At 44.6% G+C, this 25,313-nt stretch overlaps 2 protein-coding genes across 3 annotated transcripts in view; both read right to left on the bottom strand.

Annotated features, from left to right (window-relative positions):
• Window positions 1-3,738: 3,738 nt before the first annotated feature.
• On the bottom strand, window positions 3,739-5,563 carry LOC102795278 (relaxin-3 receptor 1). Its single transcript, XM_006793882.3, has one exon. It carries the CDS (start codon window positions 5,520-5,522, stop codon window positions 4,536-4,538), a length of 987 nt encoding a protein of 328 aa, XP_006793945.1. The 5' UTR covers window positions 5,523-5,563; the 3' UTR covers window positions 3,739-4,535.
• Window positions 5,564-12,335: 6,772 nt separating this feature from the next.
• The window catches only part of LOC102795560 (E3 SUMO-protein ligase PIAS1-like), a 61,604-nt gene continuing 48,626 nt past the window's right edge, over window positions 12,336-25,313 (bottom strand). For both annotated transcript variants that reach the window (XM_006793883.2, XM_006793884.3), the window contains exons 6-13: window positions 24,373-24,478; window positions 23,978-24,051; window positions 23,534-23,694; window positions 22,476-22,612; window positions 22,056-22,287; window positions 21,332-21,471; window positions 19,722-19,762; window positions 12,336-17,312 (exon numbers count right to left, since the gene is read on the bottom strand). In XM_006793883.2, coding sequence (XP_006793946.1) covers window positions 16,950-17,312; window positions 19,722-19,762; window positions 21,332-21,471; window positions 22,056-22,287; window positions 22,476-22,612; window positions 23,534-23,694; window positions 23,978-24,051; window positions 24,373-24,478 — 1,254 coding nt within the window. In that variant the 3' untranslated portion in view covers window positions 12,336-16,949. The remainder of the gene's footprint in view (window positions 17,313-19,721; window positions 19,763-21,331; window positions 21,472-22,055; window positions 22,288-22,475; window positions 22,613-23,533; window positions 23,695-23,977; window positions 24,052-24,372; window positions 24,479-25,313) is intronic.

Here is a 25,313-nt window from a genome sequence, read left to right as displayed (position 1 = left end):
TGTGCAATTTGAAAAAAAAACGGACAAGTGGAAGATAGAAGAGAGGAGGTCAGGAGGGGACATCAGTGAGTACAGCCATCTGTAAAACACGGTGGAGGCTCTGTCATGGACTGAGGCTGAATGTCAGCCAGTGGTGTTGGAGATCACAGTAAAAATGGAGTGAAAGCATAAATGGATAGAAAATCACATAATGTAACACTGCCAGTCGTGGATTGGTCTCCCCAGAGCCTGGACCTCAACATTACTGAAACAATGTGGGATCATCTTGACATAAAACAGAACAAAAGGCAGCCAACATCCAAAGAAAAGCTTTGAATGTCCTTCAAGAAGGCTGGAGAACTATTCCTGAAGACAACTTAAAGAAATTAGAAGAAAGCTGAACAAGAGAGTTCAGGCTGTGTTGAAGAATAAAGGTGGACATACCAAATATTGACCTTTAAGTTCATTACAATCATACATACTCTGTTTTACGTTCAAATATTTATATATCCATATACATAAATGCAGTATTTCCATGTACACTTGCACATCGACAGACACAGTACTGCATATTTCAGCTCTAATTGTTATCAACCGACTAACAGCACTTTGAACAGAAGGAATTATTATCTGTGTCCTTACAGCATGTCAAATAAAAGAGAAGAAGACAAGAGCAACACTAAGGTGACATGTTCACTGTCTGAAATTCACAAAGAAACCGGTGGAAGGAATTTTAATACTGTTGTTATGGCTACCTTTTTTCACTCTACCTTGGTCCTCCTCTGTTTCCCTGGTTAAGGCCCATTATGGCAGGGACATTATTATTCAGCAAGAAGGCATAATGGCAAGAAACATTTACACATCTCTTTATGTGAAATGGTTGGGATTTATTAGCAGCCCTGGAGATTTTTCTCACTTTCATTCTCTCAGGTACACAGAAGACCGTTTCTGCAACTGATTAGCGCTATAAATAACTGTGTTTTCCTCCCAAATGTCAGTGCTGTGAAAAGCCCTCCAAGTGGTATGAGATGACCTTTGCAAGACCTGCAGAACCTCTTCATGATTAAAGTACCAACAAAGACTGATGGGACTTTAGTGACTTATGAAAAAGTGAAAAGATTTCTTGTTCCAAGGCTTGATGGACAAATGAAAGAAAGAGAGAAAGAAATGAAAGAAAGAGCTTTCTTTTCAGTCTCAGCACAATTACCTTGAGGTGTTCAGACTTTAAGACTACCCCCTGCAACCCTGATAAGGACACGCTAAAGAGAATGGATGGATGTTCAGACTTCATAAAGAAACACTGTTCATTATTCAGTTGGGTTATGCACTTTACCCTCTTCACTCATTTGACACAATCTTCTGTTGGAGGAGTCATCAAGTATTGGTAAATCAAACTGGCTGGGTGATTCTGTGTAGAGGGAATGCTTGTTTTATTATAATAGTGATATTTGGTGACAGCGTATTGATCATCATCAATCATCTTATCATAAGCTAAACACAATGGTTAGAAACCTTACTCATTTGAACGTCCAGTAAAAGTTCTTTTTTACAGTAATCTCAGGCTTTTCACAGCTCTGCTTGCCTCATGTTTCCATCCCTGCCTACGACTTCCTGATATAATTCAGAGTACAACAAAGACATTTTTTAGTTGCCCAGCAATCATTCATTTGACTAACAATGCCGCTGCTCTCCATGCTGCCACACTTTGTAACAGGTGGTGGGAAACTCAGTTATTTATGGCCATTAAATTCCCACTGAACATATGTTGTGGTGACTCCAAGTTCACCACCATGCAAACTACATGTGTACATGAGAAGTGCATCTGTATGCCAGCTCAGGTGTCAGCTTGTGAACGACATCGAATTTACATTCATTTTCTGCTGACTTTACTTACTAAAATTACTTACTAAAACTTAAATAACGGTGACATATTTATGATATATCCTCACAATATGAGTAATGCCAACTAAGACACATCTGTTACCTGTTTGTATGATATCAGTGTACCTGTAATGGTGGTGAAGTGGGGGGAGTAAGGAAAACATGTAGAACTTCCTGTTTAAACTAAAAAAGATGCTTTGATTGATACATTTAAACTTTTCGCCATTTACATCATTGTGATAAATCTAAACGAGTTATTTTGTCTTTTTAAAATTACTTTGGTGAAGTTTATTGGATTTATGCGTAAGATCTTTGCTCATAAAAGCAAACGTCACCAAATGCAGAAAAAGGGCTCTTTCACAATTTTATCTTTGTACCTGTAGCTATTTTATAAAAGCAGTAATGTAGAGAACTGTTTCAAGAACTGGAGTTAATTCAATTCAATTCAATTCAATTCAATTTTATTTATATAGCGCCAAATCACAACAAATGTCGCCTCAAGGCGCTTCATAGATACAGAGAAAAGCCCAACAATCATATGACCCCCTATGAGCAAGCACTTTGGCGACAGTGGGAAGGAAAAACTCCCTTTTAACAGGAAGAAACCTCCGGCAGAACCAGGCTCAGGGAGGGGCGGCCATCTGCTGCGACCGGTTGGGGTGAGAGAAGGAAGACAGGATAAAAGACATGCTGTGGAAGAGAGACAGAGATTAATAACAGATATGATTCAATACAGAGAGGTCTATTAACACATAGTGAGTGAGAAAGGTGACTGGAAAGGAAAAACTCAATGCATCATGGGAATCCCCCGGCAGCCTACATCTATTGCAGCATAACTAAGGGAGGATTCAGGGTCACCTGGTCCAGCCCTAACTATATGCTTTAGCAAAAAGGAAAGTTTTAAGCCTAATCTTAAAAGTAGAGATAGTGTCTGTCTCCCGAATCCAAACTGGAAGCTGGTTCCACAGAAGAGGGGCCTGAAAACTGAAGGCTCTCCCTCCCATTCTACTTTTAAATACTCTAGGAACAACAAGTAGGCCTGCAGAGTGGGAGCGAAGTGCTCTAATAGGGTAATATGGTACTACAAGGTCATTAAGATAAGATGGGGCCTGATTATTTAAGACCTTGTATGTGAGGAGCAGGATTTTGAATTCAGTTAAGGGCAAGCGGTACAGCCCCCCCCCCCCCCAAAACAAACAAACAAACAAACAAACAAACAAAACAAAAAACGAACAACAACAAAAAAAAAGACAGAAAGAAACATGTGCTGAGATTTGGGTTGTTTATTAAAACAATTATTTATTTGATCCCGTCCTGATTTTGTTGAAGTTTTCTCACTTACAAAGAAATGAACAGTTTCTAATTGTTATCGTAGTTTCATTTGTATGTATATATGCATATATTACTTTCATTTCTGCACTTTAAAGGATGAATGATGCATACAGTAACGAGCTCGCTTTCTTAAAAGCACAGTGAGTGACAAATATTTCTGTTTACAGGATCACGTGTCGCATTTCTGGCTTTTTAATAGAACAGAAATAACTAGGAAAGCTTAGCTACTGTTTAAAAAAGTATACACGCATTAGTAAATTAAAGAAAAACTTGTCTCCCTCTTTTTAATTCGACATTTTACATTTACCGTAGTTCAATTCAGTCAACAGCTGTCCAGTGTTCATCCAAAAATAGACCATAATCTCTGATATGAATGTGTAACTTGTATTTACCTGACACCTGCTCATTGAGAGGCTCTTCTTTTCATCTGATGAGTAAGTGAGGACGGAAAGCCATTACAAAGTCGCTTAATTTGAGATCATCAGCTTCCGTCATTAAGCGGTGATGAGACGGGCGGCAGTTCTGTTTTCATGTTCTGTTCACCGTCACATCAGCTGCTCATGAGTCAAACCGGTAAACACCTGCTAATCAGATCACCCGTTTCATTAGTTGTGAGGACAACTGACCCACGTGACAACTGAAGAACAATTTTATTATCACACACACAAAGAGTAGATACATTTTTCTCGGTATTTACAACAATCATATTTCAGTTTGTCTTTTGTGTCTCTTTGCACCTGTAAATGATTTATGTCTAAAAAAAAAGAAAATAAAACACGTGACCTGCAACTTTCACCTCTTTGCTTCAAGCCGGTGAAGCCTTTAAGTGCGGTTGTGTGTACGCTGTTAACAGTATTTGCCAAGACATTCACCGAAGGATGTAAAAGGCGTTTAGCCACTCACTGTGCAGTAACACCACCAGCACACCTAAGCGTATTGTCATGCGCAATTACGCGCGGACTTTGAACTAGAGACACTCACAAACATCATAGATCATTTTGAACAGCTGTTGTGCCACAATGTTGATATTTGGACTAGTTTTTACACAAAATAGGTGATTCTATAGAGCCCAGCCCTACAAGCTAAACGATTCAGCCACATTACGCTTTAAAATAGTAGATGGAGTAGTAGACTTTAAAATCAAGAAACACTCATCAAAATTAAAAGTTTCTTTCTTTCTTTTTTTTTCATGAGCTGAACTGAGTCTTGACACGATGTTGCTCGGCCTGATTGCTCATTCTGGGTGTCTTGGCTCGTTTTCTGCGTGCGCATTAAGCGCGTCATTGTCTGCCAACACCTTTCGCGCTGCGTAAAATCATCGGCAGGACTCGACAAAACACCCACTATCCTCTGTGTATCAGACCTCTCAGTTTGGTCCTAAACTCTTTTCTCATTAGGCAGTAAATGATTGGGTTAAGGCAGCTGTTGGTGTGCGCCAGACACACGGTCAGTGGGAACACATACGTATGAACCGTGTAGTACGCGTTATCCCAGTTTGCAGCGTTCAGTTTGACCAGTACGCTCCACAAGGTCATGGCATGATTTGGCATCCAGCAAAGAAAGAAGCACAGCACGACGATGGTGATAGATTTTGTAACTTGGGATCTGCGTTTGGGGTTGCTGGTTTTCATACTCCGTTTGCGGATGAAGCGCAGCAGCATGATGTAGCTGATGGACACGATTGACATGGGCAAAACAAAGCCTATTACGATTTTCTGTATGTGGTAGAGTGCTAACCAGTACTGTCCACCTGGAAACCTCAGCAGACACAGTTTTTCTCCAGTTACGCTGGTGACTGTTGAGAAAATCGACGTGGGCGCAGTCGCCAGAGTCGCCAGTGTCCAAATAATTGCGCAGACCCATTTGGCGGAGCAAGATCTCCGCGCGGTTCTGTTCTTCAGGGCAGAAGCGACCGACCAGTAGCGGGTCACGCTCATGGCGGTGAGGAAAAACACGCTGGCGTACATGTTCATCACGGTGACGGACAGGATGATTTTGCACATTGCGTATCCAAAAGGCCAGCTGAAGTCCAGCGCGGTGTCCACGGCCCAGAAGGGCAGGGTGAGAACAAACTGCAGGTCCGTAACGGCCAAATTGAACACGAAAAAGTTCACTCTGGACTTCTTCCTCTCTTGTTTGACCCTGATGAAGAAGAGGACCAGCAGGTTGCCGATCAGACCCGCAGCGCAAACAACCGAATACACAAGACAAATGAAGAATCTCAGAAGCGGGGTCCGGTCTGCGGTCACGTCTATGTCCACGAGGTTTTGGAAGAGCTCCATCTCGGTCACTGACTTGTTCAAATAAAAGCTTTCATTTTCTTCACTCATAATGCCAGCCAGCAGCTCACAGACACTTCGGGATGAACTAGATGCAGGTGTGCACTTTTTTTCTTAAGCTAAATCCAAACACGGCTGCATCTCAAGAGTGCCACAAACTAATCTGTCTCTATCACCTCCCCTCGCTCGCTCCTTTCTCCAAGGTACATCATCATCCCGCATCTCCGCTCTCCTCAGCGCGACAGGACCACTCACCCCACCCCTCTCCACCCTCCGCCTCTCGACCGGAAGGTGGAGTTGAAGTGTTTGGCGAGCTCAAGGTTCGACCATCAGAGCGCGCTCCTTCATCAAACCCCGGAAGGCGCGTGCAGTTAATCATTTCATAATTATGTTAATTAATCAAATGTTCCTGTCAGGTTGCGCTTTTGTCATCGCCGGAACCGAGCGAGTCTGTCCAATCTCTGACCGTCATTTACAAGCAAGCGAAAAGTTTTTCAAGACGACTCTCCACCGCCACCCAGTGTTCAGATAAAATAATGCACCATGATCCAGCAGAGAAAACAAGAGCTTCCTCCGTGCGGAGGAGTATTAGGGCCACATTAAGAAAAACATATATATTATTGATCATTTTTGAATAAAGTCGAAATGTGCAAATTACAGTTGTTATTTCAAGACAATCTGTCACGGCTGCTCTACTTTACATACAGCTTATACTTTACAAAATGCTTTGTGTAGCCTACACGAGTTTGTGAAACAAGTTGATCAGCCGTCTTGCGATACAACATACATGCTCTTTATTACACGAGGGTGGGAACCATCAATAAACTCGCATCTGTCCATGACAGAGCATTTCATTTTTTCCATATTCGGCCAACTCTTCCAAGTTTGTGTTTTTTCCTTCTTTTCCGTGTCCTTAATGATCACCACAATGTGCTTATTAGCTAAAAGAGAAATCATTTCCTTCCTTGTTACACCGATTCTGAAGTGTGATTTCAGAATCGATTCACAAACTCACACGATACAGCAACCGTGGCAGCTTGTCTTGAAACAACTGTAATCTCCATATTTCAACTTTTTTTCTTGAAATGACCTATATCTATATCTATATATATCTATATATCTATATCTATATATATATCTATATCTATATCTATCTATATCTATATATATATATATATACACACATACATATCTATATATATATATATATACACACATATATATATATACACACACACATATATATATATATATATACACACATACATATATATATATATATATATACACACACACATATATATATATATATATACACATACATATATATATATATACATATATATATATATACATATACATATATATATATATACATATACATATATATATATATATACATACATATATATTCACTCCTCCGTGAATCGCAACCTTATCGTGGTGGAGGGGTTTGTGTGTCCCAGGGATCCCAGGGGCTATGTTGTCTGGGGGCTTTTGCCCCCTGGTAGGGTCTCCCATGGCAAATTGGTCCTGGGTGAGGGACCAGACAAAGAGCGATTCAGAAGACCCCTATGAAAAAAAACACAGAGGGAACAGTTTACCCTGCCCGGGATAGGGTTACCGGGGCCCCGCCCTGGAGCCAGGCCCGGGGAGGGTGCCCGAGGGCGAGCGTCTGGTGGCCGGGCCTTAGTCCATGGGGCCCGGCCGGGCACAGCCCGAAGAGGAGACATGGGCCCATCCTCCCGCAGGCCCACCACCCGCAGGAGGCGCCATAGGGGTCGGGTGCATTGTGTGCCGGGTGGCGGCCAGGAGCGGAGGCCCTGGCGGACTGACCCCCGGCTGCCAAGACTGGCAATAGGGACATGGAATGTCACCTCTCTGGTGGGGAAGGAGCCTGAGTTAGTGCGTGAGGTTGAGAGGTACCGGCTAGATATAGTCGGGCTCACCTCTACGCACGGCTTGGGCTCTGGAACCAGTCTCCTGGAGAGGGGCTGGACTCTGTCTCAGTCTGGAGTTGCCCCTGGTGAGAGGCGGCGGGCTGGGGTGGGTATTCTAATATCCCCTCGGCTTGCTGCCGGTATGTTGGGGTTTTTCCCGGTGGACGAGAGGGTTTGTTCCCTGCGCCTTAGGGTCGGGGAACGGGTCCTGACTGTCATCTGCGCTTATGCGCCGAGTGGCAGTTCGGAGTACCCAGCCTTCTTAGAGTCCCTGGGGGGGGGGGGGGGGGTGCTGGAAGGTGCTCCACCTGGAGACTCTGTTGTCCTGCTGGGAGACTTCAATGCTCACGTGGGTAACGACAGCGAGACCTGGAGGGGCGTGATTGGGAGGAACGGCCTCCCTGATCTGAACCCGAGCGGTGCTTTGTTATTGGACTTCTGTGCTAATCACAGTTTGGCCATAACGAACACCTTGTTCGAACATAAGAGTGTCCATAAGTGCACGTGGCACCAGGACGCTCTAGGCCGTAGGTCGATGATCGATTTTGTAATCGTATCACCAGACCTGCGACCATATGTTCTGGACACTCGGGTAAAGAGAGGGGCTGAGCTGTCAACTGATCACCACCTGATGGTGAGTTGGATCAGGTGGCGGGGGAGGACGCTGGACAGACCTGGTGCACCTAAACGCGTAGTGAGGGTGTGCTGGGAACGACTAGCAGAGGCCCCAGTCCGCGAGATCTTCAACGCACACCTCCGGCAGAGCTTCAACAGCATTCCGAGGGAGGCGGGGGACATTGAGTCCGAATGGACCATGTTCAGCGCCTCCATTGCCGAAGCTGCTGCATTGAGCTGCGGCCGCAAGGTGGTTGGTGCCTGCCGTGGTGGTAATCCCCGAACCAAATGGTGGACACCAGAGGTGAAGGGAGCCACCAGGCTGAAGAAGGAGTCCTATCGGGCTTGGTTAGCCTGTGGGACTCCGGAGGCAGCCGACAGGTATCGACAGGCCAAGCGGAATGCGGCTCGGGCAGTGGCTGAAGCAAAAACTCGGGTGTGGGAGGAGTTCGGAGAGGCCATGGAAAAAGACTTTCGGACTGCCTCGAAGAGGTTCTGGCAAACCGTCAGGCGTCTCAGGAGGGGAAAGCGGTGCTCTACCTGCACTGTGTATAGTGCTGGCGGAGCGCTGCTGACGTCGACTGAGAAAATTGTCAGGCGGTGGAAGGAATACTTCGAGGACCTCCTTAATCCCACTGACGCGTCTTCCAAGGAGGAAGCAGAGTCTGGGGATGAGGGGAATGACCCGCCAATTTCTGGGGGCGAGGTCACTGAGGCAGTTAAACAACTCCTTGGTGGCAGAGCCCCTGGTGTTGATGAGGTCCGCCCCGAGTTCCTGAAGGCTCTGGACGTTGTAGGGCTGTCCTGGCTGACACGCCTCTGCAATGTTGCGTGGAGATCAGGGGCAGTACCTGTGGATTGGCAGACCGGGGTGGTGGTCCCCATCTTTAAGAAGGGGGACCGGAGGGTGTGTTCCAACTACAGGGGGATCACACTCCTCAGCCTCCCCGGGAAAGTCTATGCCAGGGTGCTGGAAAGGAGAGTTCGTCCGCTAGTCGAACCTCTGATGCAGGAGGAACAATGCGGTTTTCGTCCTGGTCGCGGAACACTGGACCAGCTCTTCATCCTCTCGAGGATACTTGAGGGTGCATGGGAGTTTGCCCAACCAGTCTACATGTGTTTTGTGGACTTGGAGAAGGCATTCGACCGTGTCCCTCGGGGTGTCCTGTGGGAGGTGTTGCGGGAGTATGGGGTGTCTGGCCCATTGCTACGGGCCATTCGATCCCTATACAACCGTTGCAAGAGCTTGGTTCGCATTGCCGGCAATAAGTCGGACTCGTTCCCGGTGGGTGATGGGCTCCGCCAGGGCTGCCCTTTGTCACCGGTTCTGTTCATAATTTTTATGGACAGGATTTCTAGGCGCAGCCAAGTGGCGGAGGGCTTTCGCTTTGGTGGCCTCAGGATCTCATCTCTGATTTTTGCGGATGATGTGGTTCTGTTGGCTTCATCGGGTGAGGGCCTCCAGCTCGCACTGGAGCGGTTCGCAGCCGAGTGTGAAGCAGCGGGAATGAGGATCAGCACCTCCAAATCTGAGGCCATGGTTCTCAGCCGGAAAAGGGTGGAGTGCCCACTCCGGGTCGGGGATGAGGTCCTGCCCCAAGTGGAGGAGTTCAAGTATCTCGGGGTCTTGTTCGCGAGTGATGGGAGAAGGGAGCCGGAGATCGACAGACGGATTGGGGCTGCGGCTGCAGTAATGCAGACGCTGCACCGGTCCGTTGTGGTGAAGAGGGAGCTGAGTGTAAAAGCGAAGCTCTCAATTTACCGGTCGATCTACGTCCCTACCCTCACCTATGGCCACGAGCTGTGGGTAGTGACCGAAAGGACGAGATCGCGGATACAAGCGGCGGAAATGAGCTTCCTCCGAAGGGTGGCTGGCATCTCCCTTAGAGATAGGGTGAGAAGTTCGGCCATCCGGGAGGGGCTCAGAGTAGAGCCGCTGCTGCTCCACATCGAAAGGAGCCAGCTGAGGTGGTTTGGGCATCTGGTAAGGATGCCCCCTGGGCGCCTCCTGGGTGAGGTGTTCCAGGCATGTCCCACCGGGAGGAGGCTCCGGGGCAGACCCAGGACACGCTGGAGAGATTATATCTCTCGGCTGGCCTGGGAATGCCTTGGTGTTCCCCCGGATGAGCTGGAGGAGGTGGCTGGGGAGAGGGAGGTCTGGGCCTCTTTGCTTAGGCTGCTGCCCCCGCGACCCGGCCCTGGATAAAGCGGATGAAGATGGATGGATGGATGGACACACACATATATATATACACACACACACACACATATATACAGTGGGGCAAAAAAGTATTTAGTCAGCCACCGATTGTGCAAGTTCCCCCACTTAAAATGATGACAGAGGTCAGTAATTTGCACCAGAGGTACACTTCAACTGTGAGAGACAGAATGTGAAAAAAAAATCCATGAATTCACATGGTAGGATTTGTAAAGAATTTATTCGTAAATCAGGGTGGAAAATAAGTATTTGGTCACCTCAAACAAGGAAAATCCCTGGCTCTCACAGACCTGTAACGTCTTCTGTAAGAAGCTTTTCTGTCCCCCACTCGTTACCTGTATAAATGGCACCTGTTTGACCTCATCATCTGTATAAAAGACACCTGTCCACAGCCTCAACCAGTCAGACTCCAAACTCCGCCATGGCCAAGACCAAAGAGCTTTCGAAGGACACCAGGAAAAGAATTGTAGACCTGCACCAGACTGGGAAGAGTGAATCTACAATAGGCAAGCAGCTTGGTGTGAAAAAATCAACTGTGGGAGCAATCATCAGAAAATGGAAGACATACAAGACCACTGATAATCTCCCTCGATCTGGGGCTCCACGCAAGATCTCATCCCGTGGGGTCAAAATGATCATGAGAACGGTGAGCAAAGATCCCAGAACCACACGGGGGGACCTGGTGAATGACCTGCAGAGAGCTGGGACCAAAGTAACAAAGGTCACCATCAGTAACACACTACAACGGCAGGGAATCAAATCCCGCAGTGCTAGACGTGTTCCGCTGCTGAAGCCAGTGCATGTCCAGGCCCGTCTGAAGTTTGCCAGAGAGCATATGGATGATACAGCAGAGGATTGGGAGAATGTCATGTGGTCAGATGAAACCAAAGTAGAACTTTTTGGTATAAACTCAACTCGTCGTGTTTGGAGGAAGAAGAATACTGAGTTGCATCCCAAGAACACCATACCTACTGTGAAGCATGGGGGTGGAAACATCATGCTATGGGGCTGTTTTTCTGCCAAGGGGACAGGACGACTGATCCGTGTTAAGGACAGAATGAATGGGGCCAAGTATCGTGAGATTTTGAGCCAAAACCTCCTTCCATCAGTGAGAACTTTGAAGATGAAACGAGGCTGGGTCTTCCAACATGACAATGATCCAAAACACACCGCCCGGGCAACAAAGGAGTGGCTCCGTAAGAAGCATTTGAAAGTCCTGGAGTGGCCTAGCCAGTCTCCAGACCTCAACCCCATAGAAAATCTGTGGCGGGAGTTGAAAGTCCGTGTTGCTCGGCGACAGCCCCAAAACATCACTGCTCTTGAGAAGATCTGCATGGAGGAATGGGCCAAAATACCAGCTACTGTGTGTGCAAACCTGGTAAAGACCTATAGTAAACGTTTGACCTCTGTTATTGCCAACAAAGGTTATGTTACAAAGTATTGAGTTGTATTTTTGTTATTGACCAAATACTTATTTTCCACCCTGATTTACGAATAAATTCTTTACAAATCCTACCATGTGAATTCATGGATTTTTTTTTCACATTCTGTCTCTCACAGTTGAAGTGTACCTCTGGTGCAAATTACTGACCTCTGTCATCATTTTAAGTGGGGGAACTTGCACAATCGGTGGCTGACTAAATACTTTTTTGCCCCACTGTATATATATATTATATACACTCCCCACACCCCGCCTAATACTCCACCCCACCGGTAGGGCGGAAGCTATTGGAAAAAAAGTGTTGCACAGCTCTCTCTGTGCCCTTTCATATATTACTCAATATGATTTGTTGAATTTTTTTTTAAGATGAACTTTGACCTCAGGTGCTAACAGTGAAGGTCAAACACTAAGCCAACTTAGGTATTCATGTACCTCAGGCCTAGTATATTATTGTAAAGTTTGAAGATGATCAAACTGTGAGGAATCTAAATCTTTTAACTTATTATTTGGTGTGATCTTGAGCTTTTACTGGTATCTACCGTCAGTCTACCGCCTACACTACTTCCAAACAAACAGTAGCAATTACATATGTCCTCCGTTCGGGAGGAGAACTAAAAGGATTAAAAGAAGAAAGACGAAACACACCGAGAGAAATAGCAGAATGCATTTTATTACATCTAAACTTTTCTACATAAACAAGTAACATTCAATAAGTAAACAATTTCGTCCAATGCAGGTAATAAATATTTTTTTTCCCACTTGGTATATTTGTACAAACTGACACGGGTCTAACTGTACACCGTCTTCTCCTTTCCCTCCTTTTAGGTTTGTTTTCCAGATTGGAGCCACGAAACAGAACCTGTGAATGTTTTAAGGCAGTGAGTGCAGATGTCGTCTCAAGTCTGACTTTGATATCGTTTTCATAGCGTGGAACTCGTTATTGGCCACGGTCGTATTTTTTTTCTTTTCTTTTCCCTGTTTTTTTTTTTGGTTAGTTTTTGTTTTTTAAATAATAGTACAGCTTCCATTTTCTAAAAAATATATAAATTATTTTATTCTCTCGCTCTGAATCGACGCACAAAAGCATACAAACGGACATCAAACACCCATGTCTGGATCTGAATCTTTCAGTTTTCAGGGTTCCACACGAACATAATATACACGTCGCTGATTTTTCCCTTTTGTTTAAGGTCATGACAACCAAAGAGTTGAGTTGCTTGTCGAGGCTGACTGTGGAGTTCTTTTGAACACACACTTAGGAGTAACTACTGCTTTAAAAAAAACAAAAGTGGCCTTATTCCATATGTTCTGTGTGTGTGTGTTGCTGAGGAGGGACTGAGAAAGCCGCGACCTTGTGCTTATCCATCCTGTTTGTTAGAGTGAAATAAACCCAGCTCAATAAAGACTGCTTCGCCCTAAACATTTGCCGCGAATGAAACCACAGGAGGAGGGAGCAGCGGACACCTGAAGGAGGTGGAGGAGGATCGGACCTTTCCCCGCCTTCACCACAAACACATTCAACACGGTCTCTTCTCCTACTTCATGTTGCCATTGTGACCTGCTGCCCAACGAGCGCCATGACAGACGTTTCAATAAATTAAGACGGTGATGGGATTCATTCAGTTACTGTGACCACCTCATCAAGTATCCAAACACTGCTGCTTAGTTATAAAACTGACGGGAGAGAACGTGAAGGACCGAAGGTTTCACCAGCAAAGCAAGCCAGCGGAGCTGAGATAAAGGCACAAACGCACAGGCTCACGTAGTTCCTGCTGCCCAGAAACGATCAACTCACCGAGTCTGAGCCGCGAGCGAACAGCAACAGTTCACTTTGGGAGTGAAATCCACACGATTTCCACAACGAATGCTCTCGCATGCAGCTTCCTGCCTACGTGACATGGTTCTCATGGGTGACAACCATCAAAAGAACAAAACAAAACAAAACAAAACAAAAAACAGCAAAGTTAAATATTGACATAATGGTAATAATATCATAAATAATGCGGTTCCTCTTTGCCTACAGTTATGGTTGGAGACTCTCTGCAATCTGAAAATCCTGCCACAAAACACACAAACAAAAATAATCCCATTTGAATACACGTTTTCTTTGAACAGAGAAAACGGGTGGTTAAACTTAAACAGCTGTTTAAGCGAGGATCACTAAATCCAAAATCTAATTTTAAATTTTTATTCCTGCAATCATTTATCTTTGCTGCTGTGGCTCTGTGTTGAGACCTTCCTTGCTTACACATAGATGGAGAACTGGAGATGTGAGATTATGTCAGGCGCTGTGTTAAAGATGGAGCTGAGATTAAGGTGGGTTGCAAAGCGGCCTGCAGATGCTTCAGGTGACTGGGTCTGGCTTTGAAATCAGCTGATCTGCTGCGGTTGGGGTGATCTTACCTCTGTTGTCAATTTGAACCTTTTTCTTCTTTTTTATTATAGTTTCTTGTTGTTATTGAAGGGGGATTAATGTTTCACTGAGATGAGCTAAAGCTTAACGGCAGCTGTGGGAACATGGCGAAAGGCTTTAAATCTTTTGACACTAAAGGCTCTGAAAGGTTTTGCTTCCGCCTGGCCAAAGCAGCAAACCTGCACGTGACCGCCACTTGAATAGAAAAACTTTTAAATTCCTGACAGAATCAAGCAATATTTCAACGAATATCTACAGCAACTCTTCATTAAACAGTTTACTGACAACCCATCGGGTGCTCACTCACACCGACTCGGTCATTTCTTAACGGTAAGCAGCAGGAACCCGAAGCGCATTAAATCAAGCGCGTAATAATAACGCATGTGTTTTGTGCCCTTATTGTAAATATTACCCAAGTCAGCTCCAGAGAAAACACACACACACACACACACACACGTCATTTCTATTTATGAGTGACTACACAACACCTTTCTGAGAAGTTGTGATGCTGGCAGGGAAAAAAAAGTAAAATACACATTAAATAAAGTCATATAGCATCAGTTCCCAGAGACTCACACACTCTCAGTCATGGAATTCAAACATTATGTAAAAATATAATGTACAGAAATATGAATACAAAATAAATAAAATACTGCACGACATACACGACACAGACGAGACTTGTTCTGGCAAATGACCGAGTCAGTCTGAGGGGGGGTGGTGGTGGTGGGGGGGGGGTTCCCATGAGAAGACCTGGGAAAAGATTTACAAATGCCAAGAGAGAGACACAGAGGGCGAGACAGGGAAGGCGGGTGTGGGGTGTATCTGGTTTGTTGAGAGTGGAGGGACGGGGCAGAGGATCTAATGTGATGGGTTGTGCTGTCAGAAGCGATTATCTCACGGTGGCGGGGATAATTAGGCTCTGACGGGAACTGCCCGTGTCCGACCTCTGGAAGAAGAGCGTCTAAGAGAGACGGATAACAGGGGACTCTGGGAAAGTTTCAAGGACACAGAGAAAGGGGGAGGTGGGGTGTGCTGCACGGGCACCGGGATTAACGGTGTCACCAGTAATGTGACCAGATTACAGAGGATCTCTGCAACATGGATCTGTTAATAACCTGAGGGGAGCAGAAAGCGCAAGCGTGTCCAGTCTTAAAACTGCAAACCTTTCACTTTTTTAAGCTGAACGTTAACAACGTCCTAAAACCGCTGCGCTGCCCTGACACTTCCACGTCACGCTCTGAACATCGCAGAGTTTTTTTTCTTTTAAGAAGCAGACAGGCAATGTATTTTTAAACCATCTGGCTCCGTACCCGGTCTAAAAAGGGACAAGCTGAGATTGTCTTCTTCAACCGTGTCCCACTATTATCTGCTTTTCCCAAAGAAAACTCCTGAGATGATATCAGTCACAGGTCTGATCTTCAGAAGATGCTTTAAAAGGAAAGTGGGCCAGGGGTTGTGGGTAAGCTTTTAAGACATTAATTGGAGCAAAAAACAAGAACAAAAACCCCCCAAAAACAAAAAAACAGGCACAACTTTAAGCTTGGTCACGTGCTATGGACGCCTGTATCTTTAAAAAGGCCTAGCGCTGCTACAACACCAATTTGACCTTCATCATCAACAGAGAAGACGAGACACGGTGGGCAGAGGATTAAGTGGATTAAAGTAAGGACAGCAGACTGAAAAGACTGTGACGCACAGATCAAACTACCCTCTTGATTATTTTGATCATATTCAGGTACCATGTGTGTGTTTTTTTTGTTGTTTTTTTGGGGGGGCATAAACAACTGAAACTGTTCCATCGAAAACGTCTAAACTGGCAGGTATAAATAGTTTCACTTCTAAATGCTGTCTGCAGGTAGAGTCTCTAAAAGGAGGCGGGAATTGAGGAGAGGAAATGAAAAACATTAAAATAAAATGGAAATGGCTAATTCCACACTCCCCACAGCATCAACCTGAAGGTCAAAGGGAATGCATATATATTCATATATATATATATATATCTATATATTTATATTTCTAAAGGCTTAAATATCATACATAACTTAAAAGCATAATAAAATTATTAGCACATGAATAAACTGTATATTCAGCGTCTGAAAAGCTCCCGTCGTCGGAGAGAGACACAAAATGCCGTGAATTTGAACGTGAGAAAAAGAGAACAGCACGCAGAGAGAAGTGAAGTTTAGATCGGAGAAATGCAAATCCGACATCTGGAAATGGCGTATAGCTAAAAGAGAGCAAACCACATGGCAACAGGCATATGAATGAGCTCGTGTTTGTGTGAGAACACACACAAAAAAATAAAATCCGACTCAGTCCTCCACTTACAAACAGCGACTGAAGCAGCTCTCTAGACTGAAATTGTCCCGATTTAACATACAAAAGTAAAAGAGGAAAATAGATTCTGTTCTCTGTACACGGTGCCGCTCCTTTGTTTTTATTTAAAAAAAAAAAGAAAACAAGAGATTTTTTCCCCCCCTCCTTTGTGTTTTTGCTCAGGTAGCATCTTTGCTCGTTGTGCCGGGTTGGTACCAGTATAGCAGTAACGTGGGTTCACATGCTGGACAGGTTTCTGATCTGAAGTCAGCACACCAACACAATGTCCACACCTTTAAGCGATGACTTGGGACTGGACTCGGGTCAGTTGTCCGCTCATATTATTAGTGCTCTTCTTGAGATCGACTCGTCGTCACGGCTCCTCGAATGTTCAGAGTTTGATGACTCGGGGGGGGGGGAGGGGGGGGCACAGTCTAGTTTCTTAAAAGTCACCCCTCGCGGTTGAGTTTGTGATCGGGTTTTGTTACTGGATTCCAGCTGTGCCCGCGCCGTCGTCTCCACTCATCCAGGGTCAGTCCAACGATATAACATCGGGTATCCCGCCGTAAATAGCCGCCACCGCTGCTTCAGTGCTGCTCCGGCTGGCCACCACCCCGGGATGCGTGTGTGAGGAGTGTGAGCTCGAATGTGAGGACGAGTGTGTCGAATGAGTGTCACGGAGGCTGCTGGACGAGACCAGGCTGCTGGTGCTGCCCGAATTGCTCGCCCCGTTGGTCGGCACTGTCAGCGAAGGCGCAGAAGAGGCTGCCGATTGGTCGAGGAACAGGTGGGAGGCGGAGGAGGAGGTGGTGTAGGGCATGAAGCGGTTGAGAAGCAGCTCGTGGTCTTCTGAGGCCGAGGCAGCCGCCGCTGCTGCCATAACCATGTTGTAATGCTGAAAGGAGGCAGAAACAGAAGCAGGGAGGGGGTGTTAGTGAGGCACAAAGTCCTGAAAGACCCAGATGTGGGTCAGTTTAAGTCTGAGAGTAGTTCAAATGTCATTCACCCATCTGCATATCCTGCTTTTATGTTTCTCATTTACTAACAACACATTCAAACAGCGAGAACATAAGAGAAACATAAGAGATTACTAAACTATCCCAGACAAACAGACAGGACTCTAACAGACAATCATTGTGCATTTCAGGCAGGTGAGCTGTTCTGCATAAGATACAGTTTAATAACAGACAATGTAGTGCTCTGTCATGGTGAAGAGAGAGGTGAGTGTAAAAGCAAAGCTGTCCCTACGCTCAAATATGGTCACAAGCTCTGGGTAGCGACCGAAAGAATGAGATCATGGATACAAGTGGTGGAAAAGAGATTTCTCAGAAGACCTCCCTTAGAGATAGGGTGAGGAGTTTAGCCATTTGGGCGGGCTCACAGTAGAGCCACTGTTCCTCCACATCAAAAGCAGCCAGCTGAGGTGGCTTAGGCGTCTGACAAGGATGCCTCCTGGGCATGGTGTTCCAGGCATGTCCCAGTGGGAGGAGGCCTCAGGGTTGCCCCAAAACACGTCAGAGAGATTCCATCTCTTGGCAGGCCTCCGCTGGCCTTGCTGTTTCCTCAGATAAGCTGGAGGAGGTTTAGAGGGAGGCTCCTGGCTCCGTGACCCAGCCCCGGATCAGCAGAAGACAATAGATGGATGGCGTTCCATTTTACTAAAGTGTGTATAGTGTGATCCTGTTAGTTTCACTTCACAACAACAGTCATCTATCTCAAGGTTCTTTGCAAGGTAAGGTAATACCCGTATGGTAAGATAAGACTTAGGTATACCTAAGTCTTTGTTCATATGGGACAGAGATATCCCATATAAAGATGGTTTAGTGAGAGTGGGGAAATAGAACTCCCATTAAACAGGAAGCGACTTTTACCTGAACCACAGAGAGTGTGAAAGGTGGAAATAGTCATCCACTGTTTCTGAAGTCATGACTTGTTCCATTGTAGAACACATTATGACCAGGAATCAAAAAATAGCCAAGCCAACTTTATTTATAAAGCACTTTAAAAACAGCAACCACTGACCAAAGTGCTGATAGGCAGATAAATAGACTGAATATGACCCAAAATGAGTGACTGAGCGTCAAGAGCGTCAGAGAGTCAAGAAGACAGAAAGAAGTTTCCCTTCAGACTTCTACATGACCCAAAGTCTGGGAAAACAGATATCGCCATCTGGTGGTTTTCGAAAAGAACGCAGGGTTAAGGAACTCATTCTTTATACCCATAAGCTGCGGTCATGTTTTCTACAATGACCCAGAAGGGGGGGGGGGGAAGCACATACGGCGAGTCTCACATATTCTACTGCATATACGGTCGCTGTCACAGGTATGAATACATGAAGTTGTGAAGAATGTGTAAAACTGACCTACGCCTGTAAGTCATTACAGGTGACCACTGGAGCACAGAAGCCTAGTCTAAACCTGTGTTTATGGGAACAAGAAAAATGTTGCCCCCAGGTGGCGGACTTCAAATAAGTAACAACACAAATGCCTACTCATCCGTGGTGCTGCCAGCTGTCTGTGTCCATGTCTGCAAAAGAGTATAATCAAGGCACGAGTCCTCAGAGCATTAACAGTGCGATGAAGCCGGGGGAAAAAATCCAGATAAACTAAAAGAATCAACTATCGCCCGACAAGTTGGTCACAACTCTGTACTTCCTGGTTTCAAAGTGTTCTAATTAAATGATAGCATCAAACAACAGAATAATGAGAGTTCAGTAGTTTATTTAAAAGGTGTTTTTCCCGTAATCACAAAAATATGTGAACACCGAACAACCTGCAGTGGGTGTCCAAGTGTATTTAAAACTTTCAGGAAGCAACGAAACTGCTCTCCAACAAAAACTCCTCACTGTGAAGTCTGTGGATTCATGCAAAGCAATACTGACTCTTGATGTGCAGTTGCTGTTGAATTTTAATACTATTTTAGACACATATGGCATCCCATTCATCCTCACTGGCAGAAGAAATCCCAGATGCAGATAACAGCTGGATATTGCACTACTGAAGCTATGCAAGACACTCTCATTTGGCAAACCTTCATCTCTCCTTAAATAACCAGTACAGACAACAGCCCAGAGGCAGAATAAATAAGAACACTCGGTAACAGCCACATTTTATGGGAAATAACACAAAGAGGGCAGCTTGTTTCTGAGGAGGGCTAAAACAAAGCTTGTGCTTTCTTTTTTTTTCATAAGCACGTTTTGAACATTTTGTTCTCACAGGCTTCCAGGATTTTACTGAAAACAACAAAGTGTTTCAGCTGCTAAATTCAGCCACGTTTACACAATATCAAACACTGCTGTACGTACCGGATGATTGTCCCCTTGAAGAAAAGAGAAAAAATTCAACTCTGGAAATAAAGCAGAGAAAGAGTCAGTGATGAATATCACAAATGCAAATACATATTGTATGTTTGTTTTTTTAAGTTAACCCTTAAGGACCCACAGTGACACTGGTGTCACTGCCTCTTTACACTTAGAGACTTGGTTATATATGATTCATTTGATATAAGACCCCCGTAATTTTCATGAAAGTAGAAATAGGTCTGGGCTCTTAAGGGTTAAGAGAAGTCAGAAGCACAGAGAGGCACAAATCTGTGAAATAGGCAAGGTCGATTCATTAAAAGTTAAAGAGTAAAGTTCAGTTGCAATTTTAAGCTTTTTGCCTTTTCCATTGTGTTTTCTTTCAGAATTTACTGTGCAAAAGTCTCGAGCCACCTCCTTGTCAGAAAAATGGTAAATAGGCACAACAATATATTGAATCACCTGCAATCATACATGGAAATACAGTGCTGTTATTGTTAGAGTTTACGACCATAGCACCCTAAGCATGCCCAGTCTCAGCTGAAGTCAGAAGCTAAGCAGGGTAGGGGACGGTTAGCACTTGGATAGAAGACCGTCTGGGAACACCAGCTGCTGTAAGCTTTGGGGTGGCTGTAGCTCAGGAAGTAGAGCAGGTTATCTACTATTCTGTTGGTGGTTGGATCCCTGGCTGCTCCAGTCTGCATGCCAAATATAACTGGGCAAGACAGGTTGACCCAAGTTACTCTCCGAACATCCATCACAGTATGAAAGTTTGTCCTTTTAATGCATTTGTAATGTTTGGGATCATTTTCAGCATGAAGTTGTTGTAAATGAGACACTTTCCACATGTTATTCCATAATGAATCAATGTCTTTTCTGCATTAATCAAAGTGAGGCTACAGTTTGTTTGTTTTTTTTAAGCCTGCCATTTTTTGGTCTTATCACTTCTTCTTTTGTCCTCCACTTATCCAGTTTCTTCAGTGTTTTTAAGGACACACTGCACACTACACTGAGATCAGTTAACTAATAGCTCTTTAGGAATCACTGTGTTAGAGCAAAAAAAAAAATACTGTTTTATACCTGTGTTAGCTCTGGCATTTTTCATCTGATTCAACTAAAGAAAGTTTGAAAATGGCAAACTTTTGTGTCAGGCTACTACTAACAAAGTGCTAAAGATAGAATTTAAAATGCGTTACTAAATTGTCTGTTATGTGTAAACACAACACTGCTTCTTCTCTTGAGTTAGGAGCATTTATTATTAATTATTACTTCTACTGAATGAGCCACGATGAGCCAAAGACCTTCAGAAAGCCTGAGAACTGTTGCTCAAGAGCACTTTGAAAAATGACAACAAATTGTGGCTCACTGGAAGATAAACAGGAAGAAATGAGAGGTGACTCAAGACTTTTGCACAATACTTTTGTTATGTTAGAACAGTGTGGCTCTTTGGTAGAATTTTAAATAAAGTCAGGACAATTTGAACAAAATGTGGCTACACACTGTGAATGATATAGGATATAGTTAGGTTTACATAAATGCACTGTACACAACAGTATCCTTACTAATGCACATGTATTCATGAATACTTGCAAAGCATCCTGTATGTGTGTCATTACCTGAAAGGTCATTGGGGGTGTGGTAGTAGGGCCTGTAGTCCTGGATGAGAGGGGGGACAGGAGGGATGTAGCTGGTGTCTATCCCGGGCATGCTGGGGGTACGGCTCACAGGAGAGGCCTGATGGTGCAGGTTCAACACGCTAAAGGCAAACACAGAGGAAGAAGATGAAGAGATGAAGAATTAAAGAAGCCACGTAACTTCTAATAAGGCTTTTATGATGTGTCACGTGTACTGGGATAAACCACAGGACCGTCCTGTCACCTTCAATTAGAAAAGTAACACTCACAGGATTCATTAAAGAGAAATGGGAGCAGCAGATGCACCTAATGAATTTTGGATTGGTAGAAAAGGCAGCTGTTTAAATTTCATAGCCATACTAAAGCTGGATTCAAGACTTCAGTCGGGTCTGTTTGTCGGCTGTTTTGAAATTTTGCGACAAACTGTGATTGGCTGAACTTTGATTCCTGTTTGCAAAAAAGGCAAGCGAGGCAACTTATGGAAAGTCAATCGGGTCATCAGACGCAAATGTTTCGGCGACACGCTCGGGCACCAACTGCGAGCGCCGACGTGAAATGTCAAGAAGATGCTGTGCTCATGAATCATTTAAGCAGAGAGACAAAACTGCCCACGCGAGCGGCTAAAACGAGCATCAATTTCACATTTAATCAAATTCAACCTGCCTGCGGAGATTAAATCAGCATCTAGGGTGTGTGCTCGCCTCACCCTTTGTTGATGACAGGTGGCGAGGTCGGGGACATCGAAGGGCACGCTCTTTTGATAGGAGGAGGCAGCGTTGGGGGCGGCGGCGGAGGCGAATCCGGTCCTTCGTCGTCTGAGGAGCTGTCCAGTGTCAAGTCGATCACTTCCACTTTCTTGCCGTTGCTGCTGTCGCTGCCTCCGTGGCTGGACGCCGAGGAGCTCCGCTGATCTGAGCCTGCGGCGGTCCGGCATGAGCCTGTAGAGCGGCGGTGATGTATCAGTTTTTGTTTGTGCAAATGTTTTTGATTTTCAGAGACTGAACAGTTAAAAAAAAACACAACTTCTCCCAACAGATGCCTCGCCTAATTAAAGCTGGGATCACTAAAGGCAGGCTTTCAGGCTAGCATTCCCCTTCCCTCCCTCCTTGTTTACCCCTCATCTCACCATCCAGCCCATTGTTATAGGAAGCAGAGGACACCTCCTGCACTTCCTTCTTAGACCTCATGGGGGCCCAGCTGCCATCCTCCTTAAACTGGATCTCATCACAGTCCGTGCAGCTATTGAGGATCTCCACAAAAAGCCTGAGAACAAACATACATGTCATACAGCAACCAAGAGAAAAAGACTTCGCATCCACTTTACATTACATAAAAAAGCAAAGACGACAACAAAACAGTTTCTCTCTAAAAATCATTCCACAAACGGCTCTTTTATATTGAGCAAGTGTTTGGAAGATAACCCCCCCCACTACATTTATTAGAGTAAATCCCTTATGCTGTATCATTTTATTTGTATCCCATCATATATATATATGAAGAACAACCACATAGCAAGCATTGAGTAACAGAGTAAATAAAGAAAACAATACAACGCTCCACAGAGCAACAACAAACAAACAACAACAAGAAAAGGAGAGAAGAGGTAAATTGTTACAGTGTTCTGGGACTTTAAACATAAAGGCTGTTTTTTGCTGCAAAAAATATAGTATGGCACGTACACTGACCAGCCACTTTATTAGGTACACCTGTTCAACTGATTGTTAACACACATATCTAATTGTGTGCCAATCACATGGGACCAACTCAGTGGATTTTAGGAATGTAGACAGGGACAAGACGATCTGCTGAATTTCAAAACGACGCATCAGAATGAGGAAGGAAAGTGATTTAAGTGACTTTGAACGTGGCATTGCTGTTAGTGTCAGACAGGCTGGTCTGAGCATTTCACAAACTGCTGGTCTGCTGGGATTTTCCTCTATAATCATCTCTAAAGTTTACAGAAAATTGCCTGAAAAAAACTAAGAGAAAAAAATCCAATATCCAGTTCTCTCTGCAAAAACAACCCATTGATGTCAGCGGTCAGAGGAGAACGGCCGGGCTGCTTTGAGCTGATAGAAAGGCAACAATAACTGAAAGAAGCATTTGTTACAACTGAGGTATTTAGAAGAGGACCACTCTTGGCACTATTTGATCAAAGGTCACCGGCAGGCCACAGCGACCTACCCGTCAATGATGAGATGCTCGTACGGCGCCTTCTTGTCGCAGACGGGACACACCCAGGTGGGCTTCTTCTCATTCATCTGGATGTAAAGTGTGGCGTCGAAGCACTGCAGGTGGGAACATGTCAGCGCCCGGCACGGGATCATCAGCCGCATCTTCCCCAGCTGCGCAGTGAGCACATACGTAGTCAGGCCACGAAGGAAGTATAAGTGACACACAAATGTCACAAACACAACAAACCCATATAGCAAAACAGGATAGGGGCCGAGAAGACAATAAGACAGGTGGTTCATGTTCACATACATAAGTTATGTACGAGGGCATGTCGAGTCACATACAAAGTAAAATGAGAGGAAAAAGAAAAGTAAAGAATGAAGCAACGTGTTTGGGCATGACTGAACCTCGAAAAAGGGCCTTAAATTCGTGAGGAGCAGGGAGCATGTTTACCGGGCAGAGGAGCGACACTCGAAGGCTGGTTGTGGCTATTTCGCTGTCTGGGTCGGCTGTTAGCTTCTCTTTTACTGCAGGGTAGAGGAGAAGGACAAACACGTGTGAGTGTCAGAACCAAAGTCCTGACTTCTCCTGCCAGATGAGCATCCTGAATCACTGCCTGACTGCACCTAAATCTTTTTATGCAACTTGCAAAACGGCATGCAAGAAATATACAGACAGCTCCCATCTGACTGGATGAAAACATTTCAAAATAAGAGTTCAGTCTTAAAGCTTTTTGCCCTGTCCCACACCACAAATTCAGCCTTTGATACATTAAATTACAGTGGAAACATAAGAACAGCATTAGCTGATACACTGGATGGATGCTTCTCTTAAAAAGAGGTCCTTACTGAGTGCTCTGGAGTGGTCTGGGTTTCTGATGCCTTTAGCTCGCAGTCTCTGTAACAGCACTGTGGACGACTGCTGCTTCACCAAGTACACCGCCATCGAGTAACTCTGTGAACACACGGGAAGACACGACAGAGACAGCACGTCCTTGAACATGTTACTCAGTATAACTTTCAATGTTTGCCTCCACAGTCTCAGTGAAATCGATCCATCTGCTGTGACACTAATGTAAGTTGTGCAACAGTCAGCAAGCTCTTCTGTTCTCAGACCTTTCCTTTACCGCCCTCTACTGTCCGTCTGCGGAACGTCGAGCTCCACCCACTTCGATGAAAGCCAGCAAATATAAAGACAGAATTTTCTTAATCACATTCATGACGCGTTTATCCTGAAATCCTTCATCAAACGCCTCTGAATCCATGTATTTTAAAGGGAAATCTTCCCCTGAAGTTGTAGTTTTTATCCAATTTTGGTTTTCTCTTACGTTTGGCTGTAGAAAGGGAACACTGTGCCCCTTCCTGGGCTTCGCACCAATTTGAAAGCCTCTTTATATAATCAAAGTATTCTTTAAGTCTTTTTTTAAATAGGCTCTTCTCTGCTTCTTCTTCTTCTTTTTTTGTCTGTCATCTATGTGAACACAGTAAGTTAAGAACACTGTGTGATCTGATCATACACTGAGGCATGCGGCAGCACCTCGTTGCATAAATGGGGACATACATTAATCAAGATTAATGCAGATTTTCAGGACCTCTATTTAAGACAGACAATTCACATTAATAACACCCACAGATCAGCTCAAACACCAGATTAATTAACCGTGTTGTATCTGGATAGAGCACACAATAGAATTTATTTAATTTTTTTAATGATCATGATGCCATTAAAAAAAAGTCAAACCTTAACTTGTCTCTAATCCCTTATGTTGTGTTACTAAAAATAAAAAAAG

The sequence above is a fragment of the Neolamprologus brichardi genome, chromosome 1, assembly GCF_056152115.1.
Source record: "Neolamprologus brichardi isolate AB-2024 chromosome 1, ASM5615211v1, whole genome shotgun sequence".
In the NCBI taxonomy this organism is placed as follows: domain Eukaryota; kingdom Metazoa; phylum Chordata; class Actinopteri; order Cichliformes; family Cichlidae; genus Neolamprologus; species Neolamprologus brichardi.
The sequence above is the reverse complement of the archived record's forward strand: the minus strand, read 5'-3'. Positions and strand labels throughout refer to the sequence as shown.

Coding starts and splice junctions, on each gene's coding strand:
- LOC102795278 (XM_006793882.3), bottom strand. CDS start 5,522: ATGAGTGAAGAAAATGAAAGCTTTTATTTGAACAAGTCAGTGACCGAG.